At 41.4% G+C, this 25,887-nt stretch overlaps 1 protein-coding gene across 1 annotated transcript; it reads left to right on the top strand.

Annotated features, from left to right (window-relative positions):
* The first annotated feature begins 51 nt into the window (after positions 1 to 51).
* Positions 52 to 25,887, top strand: APMAP (adipocyte plasma membrane associated protein). The gene is made up of 9 exons (XM_077335214.1): positions 52 to 255; positions 6,676 to 6,792; positions 14,374 to 14,489; positions 15,050 to 15,142; positions 16,956 to 17,072; positions 20,324 to 20,498; positions 22,677 to 22,811; positions 23,270 to 23,462; positions 24,523 to 25,887. Exons 1-9 carry the CDS (start codon positions 164 to 166, stop codon positions 24,730 to 24,732), a joined length of 1,248 nt encoding a protein of 415 aa, XP_077191329.1. The 5' UTR covers positions 52 to 163; the 3' UTR covers positions 24,733 to 25,887.

Raw genomic sequence — 25,887 nt, 5'->3', positions numbered from 1 at the left:
CTCCCTAGCGGCCGTTGGTGGAGCGCAGGGAGGGGGCGGGGCCGCCGGGCGACTGTTGGCCGAGCCTGGGGCGGGGGCGGGGCTCCGTGGCAGAGCCGAGCAGGCGGGCGGGGGCCGGGCGCGCTTGTGGTCTGTCACGCCGAGGGGGACTCCGCCGGGCAGCATGAATGAGGCCGAGGGCCTGCGGCAGCGGCGGCCTCTCCGTCCGCAGGTGATCACCGAAGACAACACGGCGCAGGAGACCAAGGGCGGCAGGTGCGTGGAGGCGTCTGGCTCGCGGCGCTGATGCCCCCTCCCCGGGGCGGTCGCGTGAGGGAAGGGCATGGGGGCTGCCCTCGGTTCCCGGCGGAGAACCCCCCCCTCCCCGAAGGGCAGCCTGGGGATGAGCGGGCCGAGGCATGCGAAGGGCCTGCCTGCCTGCCTGCCTGCCTATCTGCTGCTGGTGTGATCCTGCGGGGCCGGCGTCTGGGTACCTGGGCGGGAGGAGAAAGGCCACCCTCTTCCCCCAAGACACCTCCCCGGCTTAGGCCTCCCCCTTAGGCCTTTTGCCTGCCTTCTTCCCCCTCTGGAGGCAAGTGACCTCCGGATCGCTGTCCCTAAGCCCAAGGATGTGTTGCTGCAGTTGGGCGCATCCATCCCTGGCCTCTTTCCCACCCCTGAAACTTACACATGTGCCAGATGCATCCGTGGCATTATATATGGCAGGTGGTATGTAAAAGCTGAAATTAAAACAGCAGTACCTACAAGTGCAGGCAGTAAAATAGCAGGGGTTTTTAAAAAGTCAGAATGACATCTCTTAGGCTCAGATATATGGCGTATGGCTATATGTGTTTAGTGTTTTGAGGTAGGTGTCATAAGGTAAAAAGAGTAAAGGTATCCCCTGTGCAAGCACCGGGTCATGTCTGACCCTTGGGGTGACGCCCTCCAGCGTTTTCATGGCAGACTCAATACGGGGTGGTTTGCCAGTGCCTTCCCCAGTCATTACCGTTTACCCTCCCCCCCTCCCCCCCTCCCCCCCCCGCAAGCTGAGTATTCATTTTACCGACCTCGGAAGGATGGAAGGCTGAGTCAACCTTGAGCTGGCTGCTGGGATTGAACTCCCAGCCTCATGGACAGAACTTTCAGACTGCATGTCTGCTGCCTTATCACTCTGCGCCACAAGAGGCTCATTGTGTCATAGGGCATGCTAATATCAATGTAATGTATCCTTTATATTGGCCAGAGCTGTGATGTCAAAAATGTTTCCAGGCATTAAGCCCTGGTGACCTTTGGCATAAATGAAAGGGGGTGGGGTGGAGGGATCACTAGAGGAGAGGTTAGTAGAGGAGAGTTGAGTCTTTGTTGCACTGAGAAATTCCACATGGGCGTATGGAGTTACTTGGTGCTAAAGTTGTTTAAATATTCAGGGTGGCAGTAGGCTAGATTTATGTGCAACTGCTACCAGAAAGCTATGCCAGAATATCGAAAGTACACAAATATGGTGGTTACAGTGACACAGTGGTTTCTGTGCTTTAAGCTTGACTAAGTGTGGAGCACATGTTGGTTGATGGCTTCCTTTCATTATGAAGCCATTTGGAGAACTCTGGTCATTTGGATTTGATCTGTTTGGGTTTTTTTCAGCCTTATTTTCTTAAATAATTACTTTTATTTACTTTTGGTGGCTTGGACTATTTGTGTTGACTCACTGTTTAGTTGTTATGTGTAAGCTGTTGTTGTTTTTTAAACCCTGATCATTGGTTAAATTGAAATGCCTTTTTTCTGCAGTGCTTTGCTGAAACCACTTTTCTCAACTTTTTAAATGTAGAGAACCTCTGAAATATTCTTTAGGCTTCAAGAAACTCTGGAAGTGGCATGATCATGCAGAATATGGTTGGGAAACATAGCTGCCCACCCAGGGCCCTTCCCCTTCTCACCACCTCTAGGCCCATCATTGTCCATTTTTTGTGTATGGGGGGGCTCGACATGACCACATATGGTCATATCATCCGATAAATGTTTAACAGTTTTAAAATGTATAAAAAATTAACTCCCACCCATTTGGGGAATCCTTCCAGGTCTGTCAAGAAAACCCAGGGATTCATGAAACTCTTGTTAAGAAAATCTGGCTAAGACTATGAAGGAAGGGGAAAGATTGTTAAGTGTGGCATCTTAAATGTTAATAAAGCATATTCTTAGATTGAAAGGCTGTGTATTCGGTGCTCCTAATATCTGAATGGCAACCCCAGAAAGAACTATCTTGGTTGTGGCACCAAAATTATGGAATTCAATCCCTAGAGAGAGATGCTGGCCCCTCTATCATTGTCTTTTGCTGGTGGAAGAATACTTTTATTTGTGTGTTTATAGGGATTGTTTCCTGTATTGGGATCTCTATTTTGGGAGTAAAGGTGGCATAAAAATGCTTTTAATAAATATTACTGAGTGTCTTTGTTTAGTAGATTTCTAATATACATGTGGGAGGCATCGTATCTGCACAGCCTTAAAGACTTTGGAGTCCTGCTTGTTATCAGCTTTCTTGAGGCCAGATTTTAATTAGGAATAAATACTGCAGTCCTAAACATATAATCAAGTTGCTGTGATTTAAGAATAAAAGTAGATATCTCTGTTCTTGGCAGTTGATATCACACTTTTAAAAGTTTTTTTTCCATTTTGTTAGTCTCATTTCTTACCTTACTGCTTTATCTTTCTCCCCAGTGGGAACCAAAATGACTTGCATCATTCTCTTCTCCTCTAGTTTATCTTCTCAACAATCCTGAGATTAGACTGAGTGTTTGACTGGCCCAAGGGCATCTAGCAAGCTTCCATGTGACCCAGATTCTAGTTTGATGCCCTAACCATTGCACCACACTGCTTTCACCTGGGTGGAGAAGGGCTTCTTCATGGTTGATAGTAGCCTGAGCTAACTCCCAGTTAGGATTGGGAACAGAACAGCTATATGAAGAAGATTTACAATAAAAGCAGAGTCCAGTAGCACTTTTAAGACCAACGAAGATTTATTCAAGGCATGAGCTTTCGAGTGCAAGCAATCTTCCTCAGACTATGAACTGACCATCATGACAGTGGGAATATATAAGCAAAAATTAATCCTGTTACATTAGTAAACTGTGTTACAGCATCCAAATACAGCCATATGATAATTCTTTGCTAAAACAGCCAATCAGACCCCTCACATTCAGTTGTAGTTCACAAATACATATCTTTAAACCGCCCGTGGCGCCACGGACTAAATAAATCGTTAAGGGCTGCCGAGGTGGGATTTGTCTGTGATGAGGAAGGGTCCGGATTGGACCCTTCCTCACGACAGGCAATCGGCCCTCCGATTCCCAGCCCGAGCAACTGCGAGCCGCGCTGTGCGTCAGGCCGCCGCCCGAGGGAGCCCCTGGCAGTCGCGCGGAGCGCGGCTGCCTGGGGCTCCCTGCCAGCCGGCCTGATGCTGTGAGAGGCGCAAAGCGCCTCTCGTCGCATCAGACTGCCGCCCGAGGGAGCCCCCGGCAGTCGCGCGGAGCGCGGCTGCCGGGGGCTCCCTCCCTGGTGGCCTGACGCGACATGAGGCGTGAAGCGCCTCTCGCTGCGTCAGGCCGCCGCCGCTGCAAGAACGCCGCCATCAGACTGCCGCCGAAAGAACGCGCTACTGGCCCCTTCGGCAGCCGCGCCAGCCTTCGCCCGCCGCTCACAGCTCACCGCCGCCCCGGGACGCCTCCAACTGCTGCTCCCGTCTACCGCTGCATCTCCAATGCCGCGCCCGCCCCCAATGCCACCGCCTCCCCCACCAGCCGCTCCCCCCGGGACAGGCCGCGGCCGCTAAGCTTCACACGCCGCGCCAAGCACGCCGCCCCTGCGACGATCTGAGGACGACGACCACGCTCCACTTCCTCGCACGCTCCAGGTACAGCCCGCACTGGCAAAACGCCCACAGGAGCCCCCGGACGACGCCAGACTGTCTCGCCCTCCCCTCCATGGCCTACAGTCCGCCCACAGCCCACTGCCACCCCCCCCAAATCCAATGCCACCCTAGCGCCCGCTGCATTTAAGCTGCAGCGGGCTTAATTACTAGTATGAGAAATAAAACTGTCAATGCCAGTGATCAACAGCTTCCACCCCACCATTTACTGCTGGCCCCATCTGTCTCTATAGTAGTGTGAAACATCCCTACAAGTAGAAGTTGAGCTGGCAGCTATCTTGTCCTGGGGCCAGAGAGTTGAATTCAGAATTACATTATATATTACTAACAGTTACATCAACCCAATTAAAATAAATTGTGAGGAATGTGGATGTACAAGTTAAACAAGTTTAACATGCATAGTGAGATTAAAAAAACCCTTTGTCCTTGTTGAGTCCAGGGTATGTCATGGTATTGAGTGTTGTAATAACTTGCATTTCTGCAGTCTCCCTTTCTAGCCTGTTCTTGAAGTTTCTTTGCAATAAAACTGCTACTTTCAGGTCCCTTATTGAATGTCCTGGAAGGTTGAAGTGTCCCCACAAAATTGAAAAACCTTCCCGGATATCCAATAAGGGACGTAAAAGTAGCTGTTGCAAAGGAACTTCAAGACCAGGCTAGAAAGGGAGATTGCAGAAATGCAAGTTGTTATTTACTTGCTAATTAATTACTTATTAATTGGGTTTATGCACTCGAAAGCTCACACCTTGAGTTGGTCTTAAAGGTGCTACTGGACTCTGATTTTATTGTGCTACTTCAGACCAACACAGCTACTCATTTGAATGAAGAATATTTGTTTGTTATACCCTGCTTTTCACTACCCGAAAGAGTCTCAGAGTGGCTTACAATTGCCTTCCCTTCCTCTCCCCACAACAGATACCCTGTAAGGTGGGTGGAACTGAGAGGGCTTCTGGCAGGACTGTGACTAGCCCAAGGTCATCCGGATGACTGTGGAGGAGCAGGGAATTAAGCCCAACTCTGCCAAGTAGAGGCTGCTGCTCTTAACCACTACACCAAACTGACTCTGAGTAATTACATGTATGCCCTGATCCCATTGTTAATGCATAGTTACGCAGGCCATCCTCTGATAAAACAGATGTCTCCATGATACACCTTGGTGACTTGTGTACAGAGAGGCTATGTACTAAAGAGCAGAAGTAGCAAAAATGTGAGAGCCTTCTGAGGCTTATATTGTGTAAACATACTGTTGCACAATATCTGGATGATCTGCTATGTTTTCATTCTTCCTGCTGTTCATTGGCTCAGTTTGAGCAACAGTTCACTAAACTGCACCTTGTCTTCCTGCTATACTTTAAAAAACGTGGTGGGTGGTTACTTTCTTAATATTACAAGAAATGTGGAGTCTTCTTATACCGACCAGCCTTCACAAACCTGAGCTAGGTTAGATAAAAAGAGTGGTTTGCTCAGAGTAACCTGCTGATATTCATGAACAAGTATCTTGCATGGAAGTATCTCATTAAATAAAAAACACTGAAGAATGCTTTATCATGCTATAATTCTTTGGTGGATTAATTTAATTAAATCACAAAGAATCCTGTGTAAACAGCAACTTTCGATTTAGTGTATATACAAATCCTAAATACATATGCATACTAATGTGAAGCTATAACAACAAAATACACTGATTTTAAAGTGAGTATTGCCTTTACATATCCTTTAACCTTCTTAAATAACGTGTTGGTTCCTATAAACCTTCCTTACCCCCATTACCAATGCCAGGAAGAAGACTGCATGATGGAGAAGTAACCAAAAAAGAGAATGGGTAACTTCATCAACCTTTACATGATTGAACAGATATGTGCTTGAGTCATACCATGGAAACAAGCTTTCTACCAGCATAAATTACTGTGTACTGGAACAGTTGGTCATAGAGTTAACCAGGGGTTCAGAATAACTCCAAGCAGGAAATGTACCACCAACTAAAAAGATGCCAAGTGAATGAAGCCATAAAAGGCAAATAGACTTCTCTGGAAAAGTGGATGTCTCCCCCAGTTGAGAAGCACAGGTTCTGTTGCAAAACAAACGGCAATTGACAGTAAGGAAAGAAAAAAGATTTTGAGGAGTGGATGACTGACAATAAGCATTTCTTTCCAAATATATCAGGATCAGGAATCCAGCCAGGGAGGCAATTGAGCCTAGGGATGACAGAAGGAATAAAAGGATTGCTGAGGGAATTTGGGGCAATGAGAGAAAAGCTGAATGAATTATTTGCATCTGTTTTTGCTGTGGAAAATGTCAGGCACATACCTGTGCTGGAGCTGTCATGTTTAGGAAGGATGTCGGAAGAAAGAAGTCAAAATGTGTGGTGATGAGAGATGAAGTTCTAGAACTACTGTGCAAACTGAACACTAGTTAATCTGCAAGTCAATATGGCATACACCCAAGGGTTGTTAAAAACTCTAATGTCAAATTATTAACAAGTGTAGATAACTTATGACTAAAACTGACCTCCATGCCAGATGACATGCTCAGGTCCAGCAACTGTATCTCTGTATTTCTGACCATATCCATGACAACAAGATGCTGACACCATTAAGATCATTATTCATTCATAAAATACTTTGCCTAATATTGCTTGTACAGTTGTATCATTGACAGATTTTTGTTGCCTTTATGTTGTAGGGGATGACTTGGTTTTCTTCTTCTGTTGGCCAGCCAGATTCTGAAGATTCTTCTGTGGCTATTAGATGCTGATTTCTGTTTTGTATTTTTTGTTCCAGTACATACAGCAATAAGGTCTTCCGAATGACCTTTGTGACACTGGCTATATCGCTAATTATTCCCTTAGTTGGAGCAATAGTTCTTCTGGATTCTCCAATAGATCCTCAACCTATAAGGTAAGTCATTAAATGGTTGTGATATCACAACATGAAATACAGTTTATATATTTAGGATTGTAAGTTACCTTGAGTTACCTTTGTATGATAAGAGAGGTGGGTTGCAAGCATTTCAATAAATAGTGTAAACATTTTGTTACTAGTCCCATGATGGTAAGAATTCTTTAAATACTTGTTGCAGAATGTTGGATGTAGAAACTGGTTTATGTCATTGCCCGCTTGACTATACTGGCTGCCATCCGAGATTCTGGGCAGTGCTGCTATTGATCTTTAAGTGGCTTGGGCCCAGTGCATACCTTTAGAAAGGTTATGAATCTCACCTGCTGAGGTTAACAGTTATGGCCTGGCTCTGGATTCCTTACTCAAGTTAAATATGCTGGTATACAGAGCAAGACATGTCTGGCAGAACCCAACAAAGGATTCTCCATCATACACTGTCAGATGATGTTTTCAGCTGTGTGGTTGATGTTTTTTATTCAAAAGAGATTTGCAGGTACATCCTCCCTCTTCTATTCAATTCATCATCATGGGCTTGAAAATTTCCTGGGTGGAAATAAATAAAATATCTGTAACCCATTTGTCTGGGATATACCTGAAAAGTTTCATGAGTACTGATGATTCCTGCACCCCTCATAGTCTTGCACTGTCTTAAAGGAAAAAAGATAAAATCTGTCGTTTTCTGGATTGCTAGTTGATTTGTAGTGTAGTGATTTCTTTGTCTTCACTATGGCACCTTCAGACTGGTCTGTGTGATTGTAACGTTTAGTTTAATATTTTTAGCTAGCCAGTATTGCATTTAAAGTGGCTGTTTGAGTATATGGAGAGATTCTTCACACTGGAATAAGCAAGATTTTGCAATGTAAATAAGGTATTACTCTCTCTGTGAAAGAGACAAGACAGTTATCATAAAGATGAGGCTTCTTCTCCACCATACATATTGAACATATATTTCTTGTAAGTAGTCGTGCTGGGTTGCTAATAAGACTCTGCTGTTCTTTTATGCCCCGCTTGATCACTATTAAATTGAATTAGTCCCTGCTGCATATTTGTAATGAGCTGGCCATCATATTCTAAAAGAATCCTTCCAAAACTTGGCTATGATTCATAGACCTATAAAGGCTGGAAATCCATGTAAATATACAAAGTGCTGCTGTGATATGTACCTAGTGAATAATTTGTTGCAGATATTTCGGAGTAAACAATACTGAGCTGTTCTCCAGGGTCTTGGGTACAGACAGGCCTCTCAACACCTGCTACATGAGATCCTTTCACTGAAAATGCCAGAGGTGGCCTTTTGCATGTAAAAAGTATGCACTACCAGTAAACCGTAACAACAATCCAGTCCATTACATTATGCACAGTCTCCAGCTCTTTGCAGTTACATTGTTTATTAACATGGAGTTGTCTCCTATAATGAGAACAGGATCGCAGGAGAGAGAAGCTCCTGGTTTGTAGTGTTGGGGTTGGGTGTTGAATTTTGATCCTCATTAACCCAAGTTAACAACAAATCTACCCTGTGCCATCAACAGACTTATGCAGGCCTTGACTAATTTCTTTTTGGCTCTAGGAACCAGCCCTAGGCTTGTTTTTCAGTTTTGAGAGTTTTGTATATTACTATATTTTCTAATTATGGCTACCACAAAATATAATCATAACTTTTTAAAGTTCCTCGTAACTTTATTGAATCTATGACAAAAGAGTCCGGGATGTTATTACAACAGAAAGTTGACATGTATCCTTTTTTTAACCTCCCATATTTCTGATAATGTCATAATTGCTTTAAAGGCTCTGTTTATTTGTTTATCGTTATATTTCTATTCCACCCATCCCCAAGGGCTCAGGGCAGGTCACATTAGTTAAAATATGCAAATTACAGATAAATAGAATTTAAATAAATTTAGGTTTTAAAAACATTAAAACTGAAAACAGAAAATTAAATCGCCTGAACTGTTGGTGGGGGTTGGATTACACAGTATGACCTTTGATGAAATTTTGATTAGGTGGATGTTGATAGGGAGGCCAGCAGATGTGATATTACATCAGGCCTCAACCATAGGCATGGCTGAACAGCTCTGTCTTGCAAGCCCTGCAGAACTGTTTGAAGCCCTGCAGAGCTCTGATCTTGCTAGGTATTCCACGAGGCTGGGGCCAGGGCTGAAAATGCCCTGGCCCAGTTCAGGCCAATTTGAGGCTGGGAACCCTGAGCAGATTTTGCTCACTACATCTTAATGTTCTTAATGGAGCTTGTATAGAAAGGAACTTGGGTAGGGAATCAAACCTAGTTGTCCAGATGATAGTCTGCTGCTCTTAACCACTACATCATGCTAGCTCTCATGTAAAGTTAACATATAAAAAGCAATGACAAGAACATCATGCACAGTTATTTTTATGTAGACAACATAACCATAATCTGATTGGAGATATAACTAAACAACTAAACAATACAATATTTGCTAAATGTACAAGGCACTGCAGTGTGTGCCATGGGTGCCCTTGATGTGTGCCATGGATGTATCAAGCCCTGAAAGTGGCCTCTCTCTCCTTGGTGGCAGCAGTCTCTTCCGAGGCAGCCACTTCCTTCCTCCCAAAAAGAAACTCTCCCCTGTGCTTCCTGGAATGGTGGTGGTGTGGGGGCAGAACAGGTAGTAGTTATGCCCTTGATGGCAGTTAGTCATGCACTTACTGTTGCTTTAGTGCTGCTGGCTATTTGATGACTACACAGACATGTGGGGGGGGGGAGCTTCCCTGAAAAGAATAAGTCTGTTAATTATTTTTACTGGCAGCTGCTCCCTCCAGTCTCATGAGACTCAAAGGAGGTGAGAAATGGAATAGACCAGATTGCACAGTGCTTCCTTGTACTCTCCAAGGAAGCTTTGCGTTTTGAGAAGTCGTACCACGTCTTTACCGGCTAATAAAAACACCTTTCAAAACAGGTCTAAATGAGTTTTGAGCAGTTTGGAAGAGACAAATACATCAGTTTAGATATTCTCCAGTGTGTAACAATCCCGCCAAAGTGGGCATAGCACTGCATACATGCTGATGGTGTTGCTAACCTGTGCCGGAGCTGGGGTGGGTACTGCAGCATCTGACAGCTCTAGTAATGCACCCAGATTCTCAGGAAAGCGCTTTGCAAATCGTACTGGCTACTTATTAGACATACTGGCATTTAGATTATTTGTATATTGTACAATCAATTTTGAAGCTGCCATCTTATCTGAGTTTCTTGCCTCTTGTCAACTCACTAATGACATGACAGCCTCACTGTGTTTTCTAGGTAAGAGTCATTCAGAGATGATTTTGCCATCACCCACCTCTGTATTATAACCCGGTATTCCTCGGAGATTTCCCATCCAAATACTAGTTAGGGCCAGTCCTGCTTATCTTCTGTGATCTTACAAGATCAGGCTAGCCTGGGCTATGAATACCTTTCTTTTCAAGAAGCTAGTATTTAAATTGGCATTTTAACAGAATTGTAACTGATCTCTCGAGGTACCTAGGTGAGTGAGGCAGAAAATGCTTCAAAAATCTGAATGTAAAGGAGCCTGCTTGGTGTAGTGGTTAAGAGCAACAGCCTATACTCTGAAAGAGTCAGATTTGATTCCCCATTCCTCCACATGCAGTCAGCTGGGTGACCTTGGGCTAGTCACAGCCCTGTTAGAGCTGTTCTTGCAGAGCAGTTCTGTCAGAGCTCTCTCAGCCCCACCTACTTCACAAGGTGTCTGTTGTGGGGAGAGGAAAGGAAGGTGATTGTAAGCTGCTTTGAGACTCCTGGTAGAGAAAAGAAGGGTATAAAAAACAACTCTTCTCATTAAAATGAGTTGGAAGAGCATATTGTGATTCCATAGTTCAGCCACTGTTGGTCATTATGTTAACTTTCTTGGGTGTCAATTGTGAGTCATTTTCCATCAGATTACTTACTTTGTCCTATTCCAGTGGAGTTTGATAGTTATAACAGACCCCTAAAAAGTTATTTATCTTTTGGTGCTTCTGAAATAAGAGATAGTTGCTTTGTTCCACAACAGTTTACTCAGCATATCGGTCACATAGCTAGTTACAAGAATCAGCTGAGAACAATTTCTAATCTCTCATGCAAATGCATGCAACTTGTTCATGTTGCTGCAAATACTTAAGCTGAGATTGTTCTGCATATCAGATTCAGATTTTCATTAATAAAGTATCAACACCTTCTGACACTGGCAGTACCATCCTATGCAGAGTTACCCCGGTTATAAGATTGATTACAGTGAATTTAAAGAGGCATAACTGCAGTAAGGCATTTACTTAAGGTGAAATAAACCGTACACCATAAAGGACAGCTAATTTCCCTCCAGGAATATAGGATTTTGAGGGTTTGGAAAAAACCATGATAAATCTTACTAAATTCAAACGTCTTTGGCATTTCAAAAACTTCTGTGAGATGTTTATTTTCAAAAAGCTGATTTAATTTTGTATCTTAAATTTCATTTTTGACATTTTACTATGCTTTATTTACGGATATGACATTATCTAAGTATGTTAGTACCTAAGCAAACATTGTTGGACACAGAAAAGGAAGGGTGGAACCCAATTCCTAACTACTCATAGTTTGAGTATTTGTACAACCTTGAAACTATCCAGATTTCTGGGGGAAGATTCTTCATTCACCAGCTAGTAAAGAGGACTTCAGTCTGAGTTATGCTGTAGAGTGTCAGTATTATTTACGTAGTTGTTGGATATACTTATTCCTTTAATTTTGTTTTAATTTTGTCAGATTTCCTGATAAAGCAAAGATTAGTAGATTCTTACAAACCTTACTGAGTACCACAAAATAGGTGCAGCGCTGTTTCAGATAAAATCTCAAGAATGTTTACAGTGAGTTGTAATAAGCTGTTTTACTGGCTATGCTAGAAAAAAACTGATCAAAAAGAATATGCTCTGGGGCTGTGCTAAAGGGATGAAACTTTTAAATGAATGCTAGAGGAGTCTCCATTTTATCTTCATATAGCACTGTGTTTCATACACAGATTAGAATTTTGCCAGGTGTTTGTGGTAGTCTTCATAGTTTGGGGACACTGTTTGAAAAACTCTTGTTCATGCTAACTTAGAAGAAAGTCCCACTAAAATGGGGTCACCTCGTAAGTGAATTGTTAGATCGCTTGTAATTAGAACTATAACCAGTTTAATAATGTGTAGCAAAATGGTGTGGTAATTTGTGCTCATCTCAGAATTTTCTTTCTTGAGTTCACTTTTAGTCAAAGTACATGATCCAAATAGAAGAGCATAGCATTAAGTAGTGCTTAAAGCAACCCCAAGCAGGGGAAGAATAGTCCACAGCCAACAGTATCCATTGCAATGTAGTCACATTCTGTTATCTTAAGTTCCTTGATTTTCATCTATGTAAACAATTAAAAATCTAGCTGTTGGTAGGAGGGTTTCCCACCTGCTGGTATGGTCAGTATTCCTGATGATTATATTTTATTGGTCAAAGTGACCAATGCTTATGCAGCATTTTACAGACAGCTTCAAAATGTACGAAGTATGCTTCCCTAAAATGGCTTGAATTTTTTCTAAGAAGGCTGTGTAACTGGGGCTCAAATGTTCTGGAAAAGTGCTGGGAATATTAAGAAACCAAGGCAAAATGCCGAAACAATGTTTCCAAAAACCAAGACAAAAATTCTGGCCACTTGGCTATCCTAAATTCTCTTTTGTATTTAAATATTGATAACAAAAAAGCTTTCTTGGATTTTAAAATGTCAAACAAAATATAATATAACTACCAAAACAGGTTTCAGAAAAATAATATTTATTTATTTATTTATTAGATTTTTATACCGCCCTTCCTCGCTTTCAGTTTTCATCTTCAGTGGTATTATTTCAGAAACTTGTATCTCTATTTTTTTCAAGTGTTTCATATACTGTGTCCTGATGTCTCAAAAGTTCAAGGAGGTTTTCTAACACAGTGGTCCCCAACCCCCGGTCCGGGGACCAGTCCCGGTCCATGGATCAGTTGGTACCGGGCCGCGGCTCCTCCTCGTCCTCCTCCCCAGCTGCTGCCTTGGGGGCTGCCTTGCCATTCTGTTGCCGGCTCACCTTTGGTGCTTTCCGGTGGCCGCCATGGCTGGGGCTCCCACTCGGCATGGCACGGCTGGCAGCGCCCCCCAGTGGGCGGGGGAAGTCAGGGGTGCCGGTAGTAAAGCAAGTGGAGCAGGGACTCGTGGCAGCGGTAACGTCCCTTGGCAAAAGACTTCCCCCCCCCCCAGACCTCAGTAAAATTGTCAAGCATTGACCGGTCCCTGTTTATAAAAAGGTTGGGGACCACTGTAGCAGCTTGCAGGCATTGAAAGCTTGTGTTCTTGAAATTTAGTAATAAATGTACTGAGACACAAGATGTAGGCTGTTTCTATTTAACATCTTTCCCAAGAGGATGGTTATAATTACAGACCCACTTAATGTCTAGAAACCATGAATTGTGTAAACTGGGTATTGTCAATATGTTAGTCATACTTGCTGTTAACCTGCCTTGTAGCAAATAATATTTCTAAACTGTTTTTAAAAATAGACTGGGATTTAATATAAATAGAACAGTTATCTAAAACTAGTTTTCTAGGAAAGTGACCATGACAATGCAAAGATTTTGTGGGATAAATATTCAGAATTTAAACAAATTTTGGACTAAATATACCTAGTACTTCAAGCTACTGGTATGATCAAAACTTTTCCTCCTTGTAGTGTTGTGGAGGTTTACTTAAAAATCCCTTGCTAGACTGAGTACTTGCTTTAAAAGGTTGTTTCTTTGTGTGCTTGATTTGAAGCAAATGTGCTTGGAATTCTTGGCTTAGTAAATTGGTTAGACGCTTATGTGACTGTTCCCATTGTCAATAATACTAGAGCCTGAAGGGAATTTCAAGAATGTAAATTTTTAGTATTGAGCCCCCCCCACCATAGAGATATTGTACTTAAAACTATACATGAGCATGTATCTGTGTGCATAATTTTTTTTTTGCATCTGTCATCTTGTGAACTGGTTTATGAGTTGAGATACATGCCAAAATAATTTAAACTATCAAATGAACATCAGGAATTAAGTAGTTTGTTCCTCCTGAAACAGTGTATTTTACATGCTTGTTTTAATGAACATGGGGGTTAACTTCATGTTCATAGTTTTCTCTTCATCATGGTTGTGTTCGATTTTATTTTATGTATGTTGGACTTAGTTTAGTTAAGATGCTTGAATTTTAAAAAGAGAGCATTTTGTTCCTCGTGGTGTGATGTGGCATACATTGACTCCTGTAGGCTGATGAACTTCTGCTTACTAGAACAGTTTCCTATTCTCCAGGAATAGCATTGTGTAATTAACAGTTATTTCAGTTATTAAAGGTTAAGGACCCCCCTGTGTAAACTTGCTGCAAACTGCTGGTGTTCTGTTCCTAAAGCTGATGCACCCATATATTAAACAGTAAACAATTGCCATTTAGGAAAACTGTTTTGCTGTTTTGAAATCACATCTGATGCTTGCAACTTGGTTGATAAACTGAAAAAAAATTCCACTTGTTGCTCTTTATACATGCTTAGCAGACTTATTAATCTTCTTCTGTTTTCCAGCTTCAAAGAACCACCTCTCTTATCTGGTGCATTAGAGCAAAATTTTAAGCTGCGACAAGCAGAAAGGCTGTTTGAAAACCAGCTTGTTGGACCAGAATCCATTGCAAATATTGGTGGTAAGCATAGCGAATCAGTGAGGATTTCAAGTGGCTGTTTATTTTACTTAAGGACCTTATTAATGCTTGCATTCTGAATTATGAAGGGCTCTGTTTGACTCAGATTTCAAGAATTACAAGGCAGACCTTCTGTACCCACAGCAGTCCCCTGGACTTCACAAAACATCTTAGCTTCTTCTGGACTTTGTGTTCTCCCTCTTGAGGTGGAGGACATCTTGGTGGGTGATTCCCACTCTCCTTTCAGGGAGGCAGGAACAAACTCTTTTTCACTTCCTGTCTTCCTGATGTAAGTCACCCATCTCCTCAGTTCTTTTCCTGCCTCAACATGGGGAGCAGCATGGATTAGACCAGCCTTTCTCAACTTTTTTGCCATTGAGAAACCCCTGAAACATTCTTCAGGATTCGAGTAACTGCTGAGGTGGCGTAATTGTTCATAATATGATTTGGAAGCATAGCTGTGTACATGCCTACTTGGTGCCCCTCTCTTCCCATCTCCTGCATAATTTGTTCTACATAGTGAACTATGTAGCCAGGCTTATTTTAGCACTTGTCCTTTTCAGATGTTCTGTTCACTGGTACTGCTGATGGAAAAATTCTGAAGATTGAAGATGGACAGATACAAACTATAGCTCGACTTGGCCATGGTCCTTGTGGTAAAAGGATTCAACTTGTTTTGCCTGTTGCTTATACTTTTAGCTGTATCTTACAGGGATTAGCCAGTTGCTTTTTAGACTGGTTCTGTCCTTTTCTTTCATTTCCCTGTACACTGACCATTCTAATTGATTGTATAGCACTACTGCTTTTTGCCAGACGGTAGCTGAGCTGCATGAGAACCACAATGGAGTCTTGTGGCAGCTTGTCTACCAGATACATTGTGACACAAGCTTTCATGGATGTGACCCATGTCATCAGTTACATGCAATGAGCCCTCCATGAATATTTCTATACAGAGGGGAGAAAATTAAAGGTTTAAAGGCAAGGAGAAATGCAATATTCATTTGGATATAAGAATTTTAACCACTATGTGTTGGACAACACCTAAAATTTCTACCTGCACCAGGGTGTTTGTGAGACAGTGAGATTTTCATCAATTCACCCCTTTGGCAGCAGAGGCTGATTATCCCTCCAAAGTATTTTTTTTAGGAAGGGGGGCTCTCATCTTTTAAGAGCAGCATTTTAGCATGTGAAGGCAGTGAAATGGCATTTCATGGATAGAAGGCTATAAGAAGAGTTGCTTCTCTACCCAAAAGAGTCTCAAAGTGGCTTACAGTCGCCTTCCCTTTCCTCTCCCCACAACAGACACCCTGTGAGGTAGGTTTCTCCAGGCTGAACATTCCCAAGTCCCTCAACCTATCTTCATAGGGCTTGGTCCCTTGGCTCCAGATCATCTTCGTCGTTCTCCTTTGTACCCTTTCAATTTTATCTACATCCTTCTTGAAGTGAGGCCTCCATAACTGCACACAGTACTCCAGGTGTGGTCTGACCAGTGCCGTATACAATGGGACTATGACATCTTGTGATGTCATATCCTTCTCATGCTCATCTTTTGTCTAAAGTGAAAAGTCTCAGATTCTTTAGGTTTTCCTCACAGGAAAGATACTCTATACTTTAATCATCTTGGTTGCCACTTTCTGTACTTTTTTCATCTCTGAACTATTATTTTTGGGGTACAGTGTAGTATTCCAGATGCAGTATTCATGCAGTATTCCAGAAAAGGCCACACCATACCTCTACGCAAGGGCATTACAGCAGTGATCATCTCATTCTCAATCTCTTTCCTAATTATCCCCAGGATAGAATTTGCCTTTTTCAGTGCTGTCGTACACTGAGTCAGTATTTTCATTGAGCTATCCACTACAATCCCAAAATCTCTTTAATAATTGGTATTCTTCAATTCAGACCCCTGTCAGTATATGTTCAAAGTTAGAATGCTTTGTGTGCATAAACTTACATTCACCAGTGTTGAACTTCATGGGCCATGTTGTTGCTCACTCACCAAATTGAGAGATTCTCCTATACCTCTTTTAAGCTGCCTTGGTTTTTACCGCCCTAAATAATTGGGTATGCTGCACAAACACTGTTCACCCCAGTTCCAGAGTGTGTATGAACAAAAACAATTTCCTGAAGAATACTGATCCCTGTGGAAACTTGCTGCTTACTTGTGAACAAGGCAGTAGAGGGCACTGTGGACTTCTGGGTTTAAGCTTCAGCTGATTCTATGGGTTCCTTTTTATTTGTCAAGAAAGAATAACTTACGTTAATAAGAAGCTAAAGGACACATGAAAGTCAATTTGTAGGTGTGAATACTTCACTGGACTTGAAATGAAAGCTGTGTTCTTCCAAAATTCTGCTTTTAAAAAAAATTGTCTTTCTAAGATTAAATACTAGACTGTTGACTTTCTTTTCTGAAACAAAGTTTAATGTTTACATACAAGCTGTTTTGAACCTGCTGATGTGTCTTAAAAGGAACTCGTGGAGATGAGGTCACGTGTGGTAGACCTCTTGGAATCCGTGTGGGACCAAAGAACACCCTTTTTGTGGCAGATGCCTACTATGGAATCTTTGAAATTTTTCCATCTTCAGGTAGCCTTTTTTTCTTACTAGTAAATGTAGTAATGCCTTGAAGATCTGTTTGATTTTGTAATTCTTTTTGTCCTGTCACCTTTTGTAATCTCATATTTGCTTTCATGCAGTGCTTACTATTCCACTGAAAAATGGTACAGTAGGTATTTCTAGCCATGTTCCCCCCCCCCCCCAATTGACTAGCTACTTTGGAAGGTTAAATATGATCTCATCTGCTAAAAACCCAGTTTTTAAGAAATAACCAAACATAATCATCTAAACATACCTGATGTACTCTAAGTTATTGCAAGGCCTCTGATGGGCCAGGCCCCTCTTGATCAAAATGCCATGCATTGTAGAAGGTTGCAGGAAGATGGAGACCTAGGCAAAATTGTCCCTTTAATGGAGCAGGCCACAGAGCTAAGATCACTCTACTTGTTGAAGATTGGGAAGGGGGTTGTTTCCCGTTAATCAAAATGTTTTTCTAAGTGTAAAAATGTTCACCCTTATGAAAAGTAAATTCAGAAGATATCCTGATGAGAGCTATGCTATTCCCATCACTCTAGTTAACGGTATTGCTTGACAATAAGCTGCTGCTGCAGTATCCTGCTTCCTGGTCCCCACTGGATCACCTGATGTCCAGGAAAGCCTACAAAAAGGCTGCAGAGGCTAAGACCGTTCTGTGCTGTTGCCCCTGCTCACACACACTTGGTATTCAGATGTTCCATTTAATAATCGTGATTAGCAGCCATTAATGGACCTCTCTAATGAGTTTGTCTAATATCTTTTTAAACAACTTATTGGTACTGGTTATCAATAGTGGCAGTGAGTTCCTCGAGCAAATTCACATGAAAAGGGTCCCAGTTTCCAGCATGTTGGCCATGGGGGAAAAAAACCCAGACTCTTTATTCTTTCCTAAAGGAAAAGATGCTTCAATGCTATGATCATTCAGGTTGCCTTTGTCTGCACCTTTTCCAGTGCCGAAATATCCTTTAGGGAATGAGATTGCCAGAATGCTACAGTTTCCCAAACAACTAGTCCAAGGCATTAACATGCTAGCTACCATGTTTTCAGCCCCTACTGCAGGTTTTACTCTGTTTTATTTACAGGCTCACCGACTGCTGATTTAGGCCCCAGTTAAGGATTTTTTGTCCTGGTGTGCATCACTATATACATGGTGTGTGCATTCAACCCTTTTATTATATTAGTGCCCATTCACCCAGTCCAGAGAAATCCTGTTGGAGCTCTCCACAATCTCCTTTGGTTTTCACCATCCTAAATCAGTGTCAGCTGCATATTTGGCCACTTTAATGCTCACTGTTGATTCCGTATTATTCTTGAACAAATCAAATAGAAGAAGTCTTGATATCGATCCTTAGTGACCCCATTAGTATCCCATCTTCCTGTGATTTTTGTTCAGATGTAAATTCCAAATAAGTGTCCATAGGATTGCAGTTAGGCTGCTTGTAGATTGAACTATGTAGTGTTCCAGGCCCAGAGCAATGGCAGACTTAAATACATGTTGTTTCTGCCAGTAGTGCACTTTCCGATGTTCAAGCAGAGAGTGGCAATTTCAGTTTTCATTGGCTGCCCCAAAGCAAGAGTAAGCTTCAGAATAACTTTATAGTTCTCATGACATCCTTATGACTGATATTGAATATAAAATACCCATTTAAAGAAATGCTGACGGTTCAGGTATAATTAGAACCATGTTTTGATTTTCTTTAACAAATTGATTTTTCCTTACTGATCATGTCCTAGTCTTAATCTCTTGTCAGTCTAGCACTCCTCCTAAGCGAGGGGGAAATAACATTGTTCAATTCACTGACATCACATCTGGGTAAAAGCCTGCACATGATGTTTAGCACATCAGCCAGCACTCTGGAAATTTCCCTTAAAGTTTGGAAATAACATTAGAGTTTGGGAGAAGTCCAGAATGTTGGCTGATGTCACATTTGGGGTTTTTCCCAGACATTACATCAGTGCATCATACAACATAATGTATATTCCTTGCCCCGCCCCTAAAACTCCAAGGGTACCAGGTGTTGGTTTGGCCACCCTATTTTGACTACAGCTGCAAATAAATTCAGTACTGAGTATCATAGAAGCAGTACCTCAGTAAGGCAATTTTCTGATAAAGTGGTCGGTATTTATTATTAAAAATAAATCTACCCCTTATATTTCATTTTAAAATTTAAAAATGTCTAAATATTGGGGGGGGGGGGAACCAGGATGAAAACATAATCCTAAATGTAAAAATGTGCTGGCCAAATGATGACCTTTAAGGGAGAGCACCAAGGAAAACTACAGAGGAAGGTAGTGGCAAACCACCTCTTTTTCTCACTTGCCTTGAGAGCTCACTGTAAGTTGGCTGTGACTTTACAGCACTTTATACACGCACACAGGGATCTGAATTAATGTATTACTTGCAATCTACCAACTGTCAAGTTGGGGAGGAGAAAGGCAAGTTGGTAATTATTTATATTTGGATTTATTCACCGCCACTCCTGACCCAGCTGGCTTGTGGCAGTTTACAATAGACAATAAAACACCCAGCAACAACAATAATCTGTATCCAAATGAAAAGGGTCCCATTTCCCTAACCTGCAACAACAATAATCTGTATCTGTACTCCAACCCCAGCCTACAAGACCAGGCCTCACCAGTCCCCAATAATCCGCCATCATCCTCAGGAGAGGTACCCATGCCCAGTTGACTGAGGGGGGAGTCCAACTGGCCTTCCATCAGGAGCTGGGTTTCATCAGCATAGTGATGACAACCCAGGCCAAAACCCCAGACCAGCTGTGCCAAAGGGTGTTCCAATTGGACGTGGACAAAGTGCATTTCCCATCATCCTTCCCTACCCCTTAGTGAAAAAGGTCCTTGGAGAAAGGCAGGGTGCAAATTTAATTTTAGATCTTGGGGCCTTTTGTTTTTCTTTTCAAAAAGTGTATAGAACATAACTGATGCTTGCACCGGGGCCAGGGTGAGGGGCCTATGTAAGAACTGAACATGAATATATGTATAGAGATTAGTGTTGGACTAAGATCTAGCTCAAGTTTAAATTCTCACTTGGCCTTGGAAACCTAATGTAAATAAATCACCTTTCACTTGCTTGTATGGCTTAAAATAAAAATAAAGAAAAACTGTTTCAGGGTATGAATAAAGACTTCTGTTTATAATTTTAAAAGTAGTATCTTAATGCAATATTAGAATTCATCTGAGCTGAGGAAAGTATGTGGTTAAAAAAGTGGTTCTCGTTCTGTGATCAGGGGAGGTGCAACGACTTGTGTCTTCCAAGGTTCCAATTGAAGGGAAGAACTTGTCTTTTGTGAATGATCTTGCACTGACTCGAGATGGAAGGAAAATTTATTTTACAGACTCCAGCAGTAAATGGCATAGAAAAGACTATTGCTTATTAATCATGGAGGGTACAGATGATGGGCGGTAAGTATTCAATTGAGACATTCTTTTTAAAAATTGCACTGATTTTGAAATGTTGGAGTAGAACATTAAACAATGCAACAACATTGATTTTTGGAATGATTTTGTCTTTATGGTTGTGATGGCCTGCTATGGAATTTTCAGTGAGAACCTTGGTTTTAGCCTGTGTGTTTTTATTGGTCATTTAATAGTTTAAACGTATAGGCCCTGTAGGTATTGCCCCTGGCAGTGTCCCAATTCTGGCTTCTTTTAATGCTGTATGTGTGAATGGGCACTCGGCATCATTGAGAGCCCCAGTGTGGTTTACTGTAGGTAAGGAGACTATTTATATGGTAGGCTGCATTTCTGTATCACCTCGTGAAACCTGCCTGTTGGACAGGGTGCATTTTTTGTTTCTGTCTTGGCCTGTGGATATCCACCTCTTATCATTGTTTAATATGACACGGTGCCTTATGAATCCTGGAGTTACTGGGCTTTAGTATTTTTCTTCTCTTTTCTTCATTGTAAAAATAGAAATGCTCACTACTTATATGGCTCCATAATTTCCCTAGGTATTGTGGTGCCAGCTTTGCACATGATCCAGAAGCCTCCAGCCCTGACCGCCAGAGCTATGCTTAAGGATACATTAGTTAAACTTATTTTGAAGTAATGTTTTCAGTGTGAGCATTCATTGTGCAGAATAAAGTATGTTGTGCTGTTCCATCAAAAGTGATGAACAAGTAACAGTGAGGCAACCATGTAAGGGAATCCCCTTTCCTCAGAAAGGAGCTGAATCTGTAGTGGTAAGAGATACTTTGGTATGAATAACCAAGTAAGGCCTTGAATATCTTAAAACTCCAGAAAAAGTGCACTAAAATTGTACCCAGCTGGATGTCGAGAGCTTATTGGCACAAGCGAATCAAAATGCTTTAGGATGCTTAGGGCTGATCCTGCGTTGAGCAGTGGGTTGGACTAGATGGCCTGTATAGCCCCTTCCAACTCTATGATTCTATGAAAATGCTTGCCCATGCAGTATGATCATGGCAGCAAAATTCTAGAGCCATCTGGCAAAAATAGACATTTGCATATTTCCAGTGACATACTCCCCCCCCCCCCCAGTGTATCATCCTTACATTTTTAACCCAGCCTTCCTCCAGGAAGTTTATGCAGTTCTCTATTTTACTTACTCGGCCAGTCTGTTAAGTAGGCTCATGGAATGGCCCAGTGAACTTTATGACTAAGTGGGAATTTAAATTTGGATATGTCTGGATTTGGAAAGGCAGCCATGAAGGAGCTAGAAAAGACCCTTAAATGAAAGATGCGATGTTGGTGACCATAATCAAAATAATTCATTTGGTGGCTATTTCCCATTACTGTGTCTGGGTATGCAAGCTGGACAATGAAGAAAACTGACAGAAAGGGGATTAATTTGAGATGTTTTATAGATACCTTGGACCACCAAAAAAACACATGAGTGGATTCTAGATCAAATCAAGCCTGAACTCTCCTTAGAAGTTAAAATGACTAAACTGAGGCTATTCTACTTTAATCACATTATGCAAAGACAAAAGTCAGTTGTCTTAAAAAACCATAAAGCTAGGAAATGTTGAAGGCAGGAGGAAACATTATTTAGGCTTTGAGAACCCCCAGAAGTGGTGAGATCGGACAAAACTTGGTTGGGAAGCATGGCTGTGTACATGCCCACCAACTCCATCCAGGCCTGTCATTAACCATTTGGGGAGGGGGAGGGGGGAGCAGGTCAACATGACCGTATATGGTCATATCACCTGATAAATGTTTAACACATTTAAAAAATAGATTACAGATTACCTTTAATGGTGTAAATATATAACTAATTAATTAACTCCAACTCACTTGGGAAACCAACACTTCCAGGGCCATCAGAAAGCCCCAGGGTTTCATGAAACCTTGATTGAGAAAGCTGCTATAGAGGAAGTCATGGCCTCAGTTTTCAGGGCCTAAGCAAGGCTGTTAGCAGTAAGATGATTTGGAGGATATTAATTCATAGGATAGCCATAAGTTAGAAGCAGCTTTACACTCCCATTCATAAAATTACCAAAATGTTCTGCTGGACAGGTGCTGTTCTCTGGTATTTTTTAATCTGGGAAAGTGGGCAGTACAAAATACCACAAATCATAATATAGCCTTTCTTTGCTAATGCCTGTGTAACTGTGCCCTTAGCTTGCTTGAGTATGACACTGTGACAAAAGAAGTGAAAGTTTTGATGGGGGGCCTCAGATTTCCAAATGGAGTCCAGCTGTCTCCTGCTGAAGACTTTGTATTGGTGGCTGAGACTACTGTGGCAAGAATACGGAGGTAGGTACAACACCTCTGATGGTGCTGCCTGTTTCATGGTTATGTATGGAGGGTGTTAACCAAATATTTGGTCCCATCTGTGTTGTTAATATGCTTCATGGAAGATTTGTCAAGAGGGGGCATGTTTGCTGGTTTGTCAGACAGAATGAGCTCTGGACTCACATTTTGAGTTGTCTAGTTAGGATCCTTGGAAAAAGGTAAGCTTCTGGAAATCAAATTGCTCTATAAGTGGCCCTCTTGAATTTTGTGTACTGATAACATACTTGTTCTTGCTTTACTTGTGTGTGTTATATAAATATACAGTTCTAAATAAAGACTGCCAAGATGAAGAATGTAAGGGATGAGCTGCATCCTTGTTTAAGGTAGATATTGACTGCTTGTTAGAAAGACTGCTTCCTAAAACTCATCATCCAGTTGTGGTCTCCAAGATGCTATGCTTTGTTTCTTTCAATTTTCAGATATTATGTATCTGGCCTAATGAAAGGCGGAGAAGATATGTTTGTTGAAAATATGCCTGGCTTTCCGGACAATATACGCTTAAGTAGCTCTGGAGGTTATTGGGTGGCTATGTCAGCTGTTCGGTCCAGTCCTGGGTTTTCTATGCTGGATTTCTTATCTGATAAACCATGGATTAAAAGAATAATATTTAAGGTAAAAAAGTCTCATAGTATTCTATATCTAGTCTTCTTTGATTAGAATGAGCTCAAGGGTAATCCCATTTTCCACATCTAAGCTCATTGAAGGGGGTAAACTCCTGTTCACCAGTAGTGCAATAATAATTGTACAAATTAAATCTCTGTCCTAGGATCTTTAGGATGCTTTGGGCTGATCCTGCATTGAGCAGGGGGTTGGACTAGATGGCCTATATGGCCCCTTCCAACTCTGTGATTCTGTGATCTGTTTGCACCATATATCTTCTGTGTGGTGATAACTTTTGTTATGATTAGAAATATGCAAACTTTCCCTTTTTGTTTTTGTGAACTTTAATTTAGAGGAACAGGCATTTATTTTTGTTTAACATAAATATATGCATGTTTTCTTTTTTGAAAAGGAGAGCACTTCAAGACATGATCTGAGACATGCATCTGTTAATTTTTTTAGTGTCACAGGGCTAGTACTCATTTCATTCCCCATGCATCTGCTAAGCTTTTAAATGATTCCCTTGAATAAGATGTATAAAACAGAACAGTGGCATTCTTTTGAGATTCTATAGTAAGTGTTCAGAAAACTCCTGTGATATTTTGGGGCACTGTATGAACTACCCAAAAGAAAAAACAGTTTGTTGCAGTCAATGTAAAATTGTGTCAAATTCCAGAATGGTAGTTAAGTTAAATGTTTCAGCTGTATGAATGGCACATTATGTAATTTGCTCTCCAAGAATTAAGTAGCTTTTGGCTGGAGGTCTCAGACATCCTGCATTGATATTAAGTAATCCGTTGTTGCATAGGCAAACTGAGAAAATCTCTTTGTGCCTGATTTCTTTCCAAGATAAATGCAAATGATTTTAATTACCCAGTTTCAGTGGAAGAGACTTGAGCACATGCTTAACTCTGCCATTGAAATCAAGTGTTTCCCAAGTAGATTGGGTGGGGAGCATCTCTTAAATACTCCTGTAACTGTGAATAATAAGTTATTACTTGACTGTTGGTTCAGACTTCTGTATTTGTGATTCTCGTGGCAGTTTCCCACAAAAACAATTCTTCTATTTCAGCTGCTCAGCCAAGAAACAGTGATGAAATTTGTGCCCAAGTACAGTCTTCTTGTAGAGCTGAGTGAAACTGGATCCTACAGAAGAAGCTTACATGATCCCGATGGAATGGTGGCCACGTACATAAGTGAAGCACATGAACACAATGGACATCTCTACTTGGGTTCCTTCCGATCTCCCTTTATTTGCAGACTGAACCTTAAGGATGTCTAACTCGGAGCCAGAAGAAATACCACTGGTGCATCAAATTGCCCCGGAAGGGAAAAATATTAATCACAAATTTGGCCATGGATGAAGAAAGAAAGCACAGTACTATTTAACAGGGTACTAAGCAAGACCATGACTCATTTTTAAGCATGCCATTTTAAAACCAATGGACACAATCCACCATGGCTTTTGTATATCTCCCATTCAAGTTAATGGGCTTAGTGTAGAAATTTGTGGTAGATTGTGCCCATTCTGTGGCATCTTTACAAAGATAAGGTAAATACAAGATTACCTCATGAAATAAAATTCCTTATATTCATCTAATAACCTTTAGAAGCTGCTTCCACTAAACTGTTGAGCCATAAGTATACCTGGTCAACTTTCATACATCAAATCAAAATATACTGGAAATAAGTCATTGGATTCAAACTGCTAGTCTTAGATGGTCTTGCATGTAATTATTTCTGGTTTGAATTGATCTGAGCATGAATTTCTAAACATGCATGTTATAATATCTTACAGTGCATTATAACTACATTAATGAACTTGACAAGTGCACCTCCATCTCTTTTTAGCACTGCCATTTGCACGGTACTTTTAAAGACCTGAGAGTGCTCCATCATGAGACTTTTAAGACTACAACTGTCATCTTACAATGATAAATAGATGCAGGTAACCTTGAGGAAAGTAGAGCTTGCTAGTTGAAAAAATGGGGATATTCCTGGGCTTCCAACAATCTTTGTAATTACATAAGTTGCTCAAACAGAGTAAGACAATGTGGGAAACTGACCTTGGATTAGTAAGACTGATGGGCATACACTATCATACTATTCTATACTACCAGACCTGGTCATACAGCATTAAATATGTCTGCGTGAAATTATTTTTCTAATCATATAAGGAGCAAGTTGTCTCTACAAGTGTATTTCCTCTTACAGCATTGACACAGCCTTAAGTGCTTCTGTTGTAATGTGGAGAGCTCAAGGTATTTCAAGATGAAAAGACTTCAAAGGGATTTAAATATATGAGATTTTCAAGAGTGAGTAAAAATCTCAGCAGATTTATTGACTTGCAGCTGGGTGACATTTAAAGGACTGCAACAAACAGTGCAAAGCTTTGTTACAGTTTGCCAATCAAAACAAAATTAAATGACTACATCAC

The sequence above is a fragment of the Paroedura picta genome, chromosome 1, assembly GCF_049243985.1.
Source record: "Paroedura picta isolate Pp20150507F chromosome 1, Ppicta_v3.0, whole genome shotgun sequence".
NCBI lineage: Eukaryota > Metazoa > Chordata > Lepidosauria > Squamata > Gekkonidae > Paroedura > Paroedura picta.
Note: the sequence above shows the minus strand (reverse complement) of the source record. Positions and strands in the feature narration are given on the sequence as shown.